The sequence below is a fragment of the Xiphophorus maculatus genome, chromosome 21 (genome assembly GCF_002775205.1).
Source record: "Xiphophorus maculatus strain JP 163 A chromosome 21, X_maculatus-5.0-male, whole genome shotgun sequence".
NCBI classification, from domain to species: Eukaryota; Metazoa; Chordata; class Actinopteri; order Cyprinodontiformes; family Poeciliidae; genus Xiphophorus; species Xiphophorus maculatus.
The window spans coordinates 19,644,131-19,654,516 of record NC_036463.1 but is presented as its reverse complement, the minus strand read 5'-3'; the positions used below and the strand labels follow the sequence as shown (position 1 = coordinate 19,654,516).

General features: G+C 39.7%; 1 protein-coding gene across 4 annotated transcripts in view; it reads right to left on the bottom strand.

The window, feature by feature from the left end:
• Window positions 1-2,513: 2,513 nt before the first annotated feature.
• LOC102227608 (partitioning defective 3 homolog) overlaps window positions 2,514-10,386 on the bottom strand; it is a 383,916-nt gene continuing 376,043 nt past the window's right edge. For 3 of the 4 annotated variants that reach the window (XM_023326739.1, XM_023326741.1, XM_023326742.1), the window contains one exon: window positions 3,118-3,670. In XM_023326739.1, the coding sequence (XP_023182507.1) occupies window positions 3,163-3,670 (508 nt within the window). In that variant the 3' untranslated portion in view covers window positions 3,118-3,162. Of the gene's footprint in view, window positions 2,951-3,117; window positions 3,671-10,386 lie in introns of those variants that run through there. The other variant, XM_023326740.1, reaches the window with a different exon arrangement.

The following is a 10,386-nucleotide window of genomic DNA, read 5'->3' as shown; positions in this document are numbered from 1 at the left end:
GTCAAACATGGATGCTTTGGATGCTGATTAGGATTAATTAGGGGGGAAAAAAGGAATACAGCTATTACACTAAAAACTGTAAACCTTCTAAACTGTCACAGATCAGGATGTGACTGTAATATTTTACTCTATAAGAGTGAAACTCTGGAAGTAAGACAGGTCTAATGACGTGACCTAAAGAACTGGGCTGAATGTTGTTCTTTCTGTAGGGACACCAGTTTAACATACTGTCACATGATGAATGACACGTATGTTTTCAAAAGCCAGTGGCGATGTTTTCGTGCACTTAGGCAGCAAGCAGCTGATTCCTGCAGCTGATACATAAAATTAGAAACATCTGAATTAGTTGAACTTGGTCTGCAGTTGAGAGTCTGATTAGTTCCAATCAGCTTTCCTTTAAGGACTTTGCTAGGTTTGAACTTTATGTGAACCATATCATGGTATATTGTTTACAAAGGGAGTACTGCAGTACTTTGGACTTGTGTAATCTTATGTATTATGGGTTTAAGACGTATAAACCAGGAATACGGAGGCTCATAGAGAGTTGTTAGCATCTCTGCAAAGTATATGCTAATGCCCGAAGATAAACTGATCATTTATTGAAACTGGATCATCTGATAATACAAAAGGTAAGGAAAAATCAAACTTCCCGTTGGCCTCACATGCTCTTATTTCCAAGTTCTGATGCCTGCTCGTTCACCTACAAATTTTTGCAACTTTTCACTTTTTTTTTCTCCCCTCCAGGGGGTCTTTAGTGGGCTCTAGTGTCCCTTATATGAAAGTAGGCTGACAGGAAACAGGGAAGGAGAGGGGGGAACCATGCGGCAAATATTGCAGGGTCCGGGAATTGAACTCGTGACGGCTGCGTCGAGGACTCAAGGCCTCCAAACGTGGGTCGCATTATCCCCTACGCCACCACAGCACGCCCCAACTTTTCACATTTTTGAACTCAAAAACACATCAGGCAGCTGGTGGAGCGTCCTGCTGTCCCTATCGCCGGGCTCAGCAGGCCCTTCTGGGGAGAAACCCCGACGTTACTCTGCTGGTTCTTCCAAAAATCCTCACCTTTAATTTCCTTACCACTAAAAAGCCTCACACTGCCAGATCTCTCCCGGTAAACTGAGCACGGAAACACAACGCGCCGCTAATTATTGACTGAACAAAGAAAGGGCTCCTGAGTGGGTTCTTATGAATGGCCACAATCAAGAGGGAAAACAAAAATCAGCTCCATTGTACAGAGAGGCACCAACTGCACAGCCGACGTGCCGGTCTCCCATGGCGATGAAATATTCATTGAGAAACAGCTCTGGTTACAACCGAGTCACTACTAGGTGAAGCCAGAGGCGGCGGCGTCACCCTCCCCCGCACATGACAGCAAACACACACAAAGGGCCGCGTTCATTTTTGACTCGACGCATTAATTAATAACCCGACGCTGACCCCGTTTTGTTCTGCCGGTTGTCCCTGGGTGAGTGGAGCAGAGCGAGAATAAAAGGAGATCTAAAGCTGTTTTCTTCTTCGACTGAGGGAGCGGAGGGATGAGGGCGACGGCGTGAGGAGAGAACGCCGAGATAAAGCAGCCAGCCGAGAGGAAGAGAGAACTCAGGATTATCATAGTGAATATAGGAGGAGGGCGTGTGTGTGTGTGCGTGGGCATGTAGGGGTGTGTGTGTGTGTGCCCGAAATCCAAGCTTTGACTTCACAGTTGGCCCAAGCTCCTTAAACCTCCAGTCCTGTGTGTGTCTGCATGTCGGTTCCTGCCTGCACTAATCACACAAGCAGACATGAAGAGCAACAATAAACCTGGTTAAACCAACAGAGATCCATGATGTCATCACATCTGAAGTATTTTTGGTTCACTTTAGAGCAAATATCTTAATACGCTTGAAGACAAAACTGGGTTACGAGTAACTTTTCATCAGGATGTAGGAAGCGTCCAAAGTGTGGCCTGGGGGCCATTTGTGGCCCTTGAAATGATTTTGATCGGCCGCCCTCGACTCCCGACCGCGAGTCAAAAACGGTAAAACTTTGGCCGACAAATTAGAAAACAACTGATGACCCCCGAAATTTGGAAATTGTCAGTCTTGCTTTGAAAAAGGCAACGAAAAGAATTTTTTGTTTGTGTTTTTGATCTGAATGGATTTGTAGAGTTCACTAAAAAAAATTTTATCGAGCAAGAATAACAAAAAAAAGAAAAAAAAAATCACAATAAACAATTTTTGTCATATTTAATATTAATGAAATGAAATACGAGTTAAAATTTGCAACTTTTGGCTCCCAGAGCAAAACGTTTGGACACTACAGACAAATGAAAGTGCAAGTTCTAGTGAGGCCTGTCACAATAAAGCAACAAAGTTTTATATCACATTGTGAATTAAAACAAACTTGATCATTTCCATCTGCATGATTTATCATTGTTCCATTTTCTCTCTTTTCTTTTTAACCAAAAACTGAATCACCAAAGTCTTCAGTCTGCTGCTTTGGTCTCAACTAATTGATATTTTGAAGGACAATTTCGCTCACTTTATTTGTTTCTTTTTTTATTATTATTACTATAGTTATCATTTTGGATATTTAAAACATATTCCAGTTCCAATGTTAATAGTTCATTAGAATGTAAAGTTCATTGATCTTTGAGAAAATGGTATCAAAACAGCAATATTATTGTTTATTGCGATAACTCCTAGGACAATTTATCGCCCAGAAACACTTATTTCAGTGACAGGCAGAATTCCACTGGCAGATTATTTCACTTCTATCGAGAAGTTTTATAATTTGTCATTCAAGAGTTATTGAACTAAAACAAGTTCCTATATGTAGCTGAAAAGTTACTTCTAATTTAGTTTTGTCTTATCTAGAAATTATACAAAAAAGACAAAATACCTGGTAAGATTGAGTGTTTTTGCAGTGCGGAGGGTACAAAACATCTGTGTTTGACCTTATATGATGGCTGGATGGGTGATAAAGAGAAGAAAGGCACTTTATACAAAATATATGAAACAGTTAAAAACCTCTCTGATTTCCTTTTGTTACAGCTAAAAAAAACAACTATGAATTTTATATTATTAAAAAAAAATCTGTCTTTAAAATATTACAAATTTATAACCGATCAATACATTTTTTTTTTTTTTTTACCTAAATATATAAAAGCAGACTCGTTGCCTAGTTTGCGTTCATGCTGTGTAAATGCTTGTTCGGATCTCTTCCCGTTCCCTCCTGCCCTCGGGAATATAAAAACCGTCCCTTCTCTGAGCCCTGACGGTGGCCCAGTTTGGCCAGCTGTGTGGGTGATGGAGGAACATCCTGCCTGTAGGGGCCTTTGGACCGCTGTGAGGTGTGGGTGTGGTTTGGGGCGTGGCCTGGGGCTGAGGCCTGGCTGTGGTGGTAGACGCCGGCGCCGGAGCCGCTGCTGCTGTTAGCGGCTTCCTGCGCGAGAGCTGCTCGGGTTTTGCTGGCCTCCTGTTCTCTCCGCCGTTGCTCCTGCCTCAGCAGCTCCTGGGTCTCCAGCAGGACCCGGGCGTTCAGGCTGGGTTTCCCCGGGAAGCCGTTGCGAGGGCCCGGACCCGTAGAGAGCCGGGCGTTCTCTTTGGGCGTCTGGAATCCCTCGGACGGTGGGTAGGACCGCTCCCAGGAATCCTGGGACGCCATGCTGGGGTTCTTTCGAGGTTGCCTGAAAAAAAAAAAAAAGACAAGCAGGAGGGTTACTTGTAAAAGTGATCCTTTATTATTGGGGCCTGCCATGCAAAGCAATGGCAGGAACCTATTGTTATTGTCGGAGAAAGTGTTTCTTTATTGGGGCCTGCCATGCAAAGCAATGGCAGGAACCTATTACTACTGTCGGAGAGAAGCGTCTCTTTAATATTATTATTATTATTATAGAACTTTATTTTTCTTCCGTAACCGTTAATGCGGCTCATACCGCTGGGTGCACACCTACAAATGAGGTATCAAAACGTGCAGAAAATTCACGCCATTGGAGCTATTATTTTTGGTGGGATTTGGGCTTAACGTGGCGACATAATTCGCAAAAAACTACGAAAAAAACCCCATTATAACTCAATGGGAAAAATCCTAGAAATACCCTATTTTTGAGGATTTGCTGTGTCGTCACAAATTCACCTAGAAATGCCATTCAAATTTCATTTTGTAGATACGTCTGTGATCTCTTCGAAAGTGAAGACGGCTCGTCGATACCAGTTACGGTTTGTCCACAATTTGCCTCTAAGCGACCCAAACTTTCTCATTTTTGCTGAAATTACAGTGACAGCCCATCTCGGTTCATATCTGGGCACAACATTTCTTTCTCTCATCGCTGTAAATGCTCTGAGTGAGGTACAGATATGAATCTCGGGACTATCGCAGAAGACACATTGAACTGTCATACGCTCGAAACGCTTTTCGAATATGTATTACGGTTCCCGAACAAGAAGGATTTGTTTCCAATGCTTTTTTTCAGTAAAGTGTGTTTGCTCAAACACACTTGTGTGTTTGAGAGCTCACAGCTCAGAGCTCACACCTGCTGAGACCATTATTTGCCATAGCAACGGAACTCAAGAGGCTATTGGCTGCTGGTTAGGACTACGAATACGCATCACTGTAGTTCTATCTATCCTCAGTTGAAACAGATCAGGACTGAGAACTGGCCTTTAGAACTACTGCTGCTATGGGCTGTATATAACTGATTTAACTCAGTAACTGTTACACATGGGATTAGTTTGGAACTTTAAAATGGAGCATAATAATAATTTCAAAATAAAAGCCTTGAATATTTTTACATCAGGTAATTGCTGTTTTTGGCTTTATTTGACGTTTTCATCCAAAGCACTGTTACACATGGGATTACTTTGGAACTTTAAAATGGAGAATAATAATTTCAAAATAAAAGCCTTGAATATTTTCACATCAGGTAATTGCTTTTTTTGGCCGTAAATGACTTTTTCATCCAAAGCAATGTTACACATGGGATTAGTTTGGAACTTTAAAATGGAGAATAATAATTTCAAAATAAAAGCCTTGAATATTTTTACATCAGGTAATTGCTGTTTTTGGCTTTATTTGACGTTTTCATCCAAATCACTGTTACACATGGGATTACTTTGGAACTTTAAAATGGAGAATAATAATAATTTCAAAATAAAAGCCTTGAATATTTTTACATCAGGTAATTGCTTTTTTTGGCCGTATATGACTTTTTCATCCAAAGCAATGTTACACATGGGATTAGTTTGGAACTTTAAAATGGAGAATAATAATTTCAAAATAAAAGCCTTGAATATTTTTACATCAGGTAATTGCTGTTTTTGGCTTTATTTGACGTTTTCATCCAAAGCACTGTTACACATGGGATTACTTTGGAACTTTAAAATGGAGAATAATAATAATTTCAAAATAAAAGCCTTGAATATTTTTACATCAGGTAATTGCTGTTTTTGGCTTTATATGACTTTTTCATCCAAAGCACTGTTACACATGGGATTAGTTTGGCCCTTTGAAATGAAGCATACTGAAAATTTCAAAATAAAAGCCTTGAATATTTTTACATCAGCTACTTGTGTTTTGAGCATTATATAACTATTTTAACCCAAGGACTATTACGCATGGGATTAGTTTGGCCCTTTGAAATGAAGTTTAACAAAACTTCCAAAATAAAAGCCTCGACAACATTTTAAATCGTACCGAACGGTGCACGTCCGCCTCGCTTAACGTTCTTGCGGTTCTCCGCGTGCCACTGCTTACGTCGCGGCGTTCTTTGGCGTCGACGCCGATTTGTGGCGCGACGACGCCGGGCCCGAACCCCACGGCCGCGCCTTGGCAGGCCCCGGCTAAATTTCTTCCGAAATTTTCTAGTTCTTCTTTATTTTTCTTCCGTAACCGTTAATGCAGCTCATACTGCTGGGTGCACACCTACAAATGAGGTATCAAAACGTGCAGAAAATTCACGCCATTCCAGCTATTACTTTTGGTGGGATTTGGGCTTAACGTGGCGACATAATTCGCAAAAAACTACGAAAAAAACCCCATTATAAGTCAATGGGAAAAATCCTAGAAATACCCTATTTTTGAGGATTTTCTGTGTCGTCACAAATTCACCTAGAAATGCCATTCAAATTTCATTTTGTAGATACGTCTGTGATCTCTTCGAAAGTGAAGACGGCTCGTCGATACCAGTTACGGTTTGTCCACAATTTGCCTCTAAGCGACCCAAAGTTTCTCATTTTTCTTCAAATTAGAGTGACAGCCCATCTCGGTTCATATCTGGGCACAACATTTCTTTCTCTCATCACTGTAAATGCTCTGAGTGAGGTACAGATATGAATCTCGGGACTATCGCAGAAGACACATTGAACTGTCATACGCTTAAAACGCTTTTCGAATATGTATTACGGTTCCCGAACAAGAAGGATTTGTTTCCAATGCTTTTTTTCAGTAAAGTGTGTTTGCTCAAACACACTTGTGTGTTTGAGAGCTCACAGCTCAGAGCTCACACCTGCTGAGACCATTATTTGCCATAGCAACGGAACTCAAGAGGCTATTGGCTGCTGATTTGGACTACGAATACGCATCGCTGTAGTTCTATCTATCCTCAGTTGAAACAGATCAGGACTGAGAACTGGCCTTTACAACTACTTGCTGCTTTGGGCTGTATATAACTGATTTAACTCAGTAACTGTTACACATGGGATTAGTTTTACACTTTAAAATTAAGCATATTGAAAATTTCACAATAAAAGCCCTGAATATTTTTACATGACGTAATTGCTCTTTTTTGGCTTTATTTGACTTTTTCATCCAAAGCACTGTTACACATGGTATTAGTTTGGCCCTTTAAAATGAGGCTTAACAAAAATTTCAAAATAAAAGCCTTGAATATTTTTACATGACATAATTGCTCTTTTTGGCTTTATTTGACTTTTTCATCCAAAGCACTGTTACACATGGTATTAGTTTGGAACTTTAAAATGGAGCATAATAATAATTTCAAAATAAAAGCCTTGAATATTTTTACATCATGTAATTGCTGGTTTTGGCTTTGTATGACTTTTTCATCCAAAGCACTGTTACACATGGGATTAGTTCGGAACTTTAAAATGAAACATACTGAAAATTTCAAAATAAAAGCCTTGAATATTTTTACATCATGTAATTGCTCTTTTTGGCTTTATTTGACTTTTTCATCCAAAGCACTGTTACACATGGGATTAGTTTGGCCCTTTGAAATGAAGCATACTGAAAATTTTAAAATAAAAGCCTTGAATATTTTTACATGACGTAATTGCTGTTTGTGGCTTTATGTGACTTTTTCATCCAAAGCACTGTTACACATGGGATTAGTTTGGAACTTTAAAATTAAGCATACTGAAAATTTCAAAATAAAAGCCTTGAATATTTTACATGACGTAATTGCTTTTTTTGGCCGTATATGACTTTTTCATCCAAAGCACTGTTACACATGGGATTAGTTCGGAACTTTAAAATGGAGCATACTGAAAATTTCAAAATAAAAGCCTTGAATATTTTTACATCAGCTACTTGTGTTTTGAGCATTATATAACTATTTTAACCCAAGGACTATTACGCATGGGATTAGTTTGGCCCTTTGAAATGAAGTTTAACAAAACTTCCAAAATAAAAGCCTTGACAACATTTTAAATCGTACTGAATGGTGCACGTCCGCCTCGCTTAACGTTCTTGTGGTTCTCCGCGTGCCACTGGTTACGTTGCGGCGTTCTTTGGCGTCGACGCCGATTTGTGGCGTGACGACGCCGGGCCCAAGCCCGACGGGCGCGCCTTGGCAGGCCCCGGCTAAATTTCTTCAGAAATTTTGTTTTTCTAGTTCATCATTGTCACAATAAATTCCAATTAATGACATTTGAAATTATCCGCATTGTTGGGATTGTTAGGTATACTACTTTCTCCAATGTCTGTTCAACGAAAGCATCAATAAATTAAAAATTTCAATTAAATGCAGTTACTGAGTGCACTAAAATGATTAGAATCAGTCTTTTTTACGTGACTGGTGTCCTAAAAAATACATTACAAATGGGTATATTTCTCAAGAGCATCCTGATACTGATATGTTTAAAACTTACTCATATCGGCCGATACCGATATTCGAGCCGATATTTCGTACATTCCTACTGTAGAAGTCTTAAATCAGTGAACTGAGTCCATCTGTGACTCAGTACAGGTGAGGGTCAGCTTAGACAACACATCCCAGACTTTTAACACCAGACAGTTTAACAGTTTATCACGTGGAAAACTGTTAGTTTAGAATAACGCAAAGTTATAGAAAAAGTGCTTGGACTGCAATAAATTACAGCTGATCAGTTGAGTGCAATGCATTGAGCCTCTCTGTGCCTTTAATATAATTGGGGACACTACTTGTTTAGTGCGCAACAAAAAGTTTCAGCAGGTAATGAGTCAAAGAAACTCCAATAAAGTCAAACGGGAAATGTCGACATGAAACGACTATTCGAATAAAGCTTTGTTCAAAATGAAGTAATACATTTCTTATTTTCTTCCAGAATTTGGATCAAATGTTTGCTTATATTGTCACAGCTATGCTCTCCTATTATCATAAAGCTCTGGTATAAAGGGTATGAACCAAATCTGAAGGAACTGAAAACATTTTGCCTTGATTTGTTTTTTGTACCAACAGCGAGAACAAAAGAAGGACGTGCCATTACCTTCCTTTCCCTTAAAATACTAGGAACAGCATGAGGGAAGAAAAGAGGAATCTGTTTAAGCATTGCTGCTTGATTACCCTGCATCCAGCGGCATAATGAGTGAGACACGCAACGGACAGGAAACAAATGGCAGAAGCCTGAAAAAGCCCACGGGACAATTAGTTCCACGTAGTAAACAAACACAACAACTAAAACCTCACAGACAAAGAAGAAATGTCTGCTTTTATCCATTTAACTTCCTTTTGGAGACGCAGGTGGGTGCACTTACAGAACAGACAGAGTAATAGCGGGCCTCGCAGCGTTCTCTGCCTTCTACTCGCCTCCAGCCGGCCGGCCGGCCTCTACGCTGACAGGACGGCACGAGACGCACGTCAAGTCCCGACTCGGGGAAAATAAAAATAAAAGAGCTCTCTGTAACAAACCTGCTGTTCTTAACAGACATTAGCTGTGGAAAGCCTTCTCTGGAAAAGGGTTAACTGTCCGTCCACGATCAGGATCAATTAAAACACTGTAAAAATTAATTTTAAAAATGACTTAATTTTATGGTGAAATTGCCCAAATTCCACTGTAAAATTATGGGTAAAACATTTGTTGTCTTTCATGACGTTGTTGTTGGTGATTTTTATGACTAAACCTGGTGCTGGAGTCAGTGATTCACTGTAAAAAAACCCAACAAATTCAACTTAAGGAGAATAATGCTATTCCTAAAATGAACATGAAAACAACTTATAAAGTGAATGCACAAATGTAAAATGTACAAATGACTGTTTTCACCGATCAATTTATTTATGGCAACTTCACATCAAATCAACAGTTTTAAACCATTTTATGGTTTGCTGACGTTTCCTGTCAACTTTTATGGTTTATTACATTTTTGTTTTTTTTCCTCACTAATGCCCAACGCAAGATGGGAGACCAGCATCGAGTTTTTTTATGGAGAGTGCTAAAAGAAAACCCTCTTCACAACTCAGTGACCCGTTGTGTGGTAAAAAAAAAAAAAATGAATAGTTTGAGCGAACGCCGTCTCAGGATGCTTTTAGGACAAAACTGTGTCTGTCTTATTGGCCCCCCGGGGGTCTCGTTCCAGACACAAACAGTTTGGGATTCTTCAGCTCAAACGCGGGCCCTCTGTTCAAACTGAAACTGTGAAGTCTGAAGAAGAAGAAACTCATCAAATATCCCTTGTGTTTGGCAGAAATAAACAAAAAACTGTAAAGCTTCTTTCAATACTGCACATCAAGGGCCAAAGCACTCAGTTTTATTCTTAGCAACAGAACTCATGGGCTTCAGAGATAAGCTCCAGCCAGTGGGCTTGCGGTCATTCAAAAATATAACAATATAGTAATATATTCACACTCTTACTACTGGGGAAATTGCTGTTTTTTTCTCCTAAAATAATCAAAAACAAGAAAGGCTAAGAAATAGCCAAATGGTGGAAGCTTGAATTCCAGTAACTCTAGAATTAAATAAAAGGCAGCATGACAGCAATGAAATGTTACTAAGTTGATAGCAATATGAGCAACTTCCAAATGGTCAAATCATTTTCTGAAATAACTAAAACGTGTGCTGGTCTGCTGTTAAGAGGAGACACCCCAAGCATTCAGAATTTAAAGATGATCAAATCTTCATGAGCGCAGACAAAGCATCTGCATTCCGAAGCACGTAACGGTCATGTGTTTACATTGTTGTATCAAGGCTA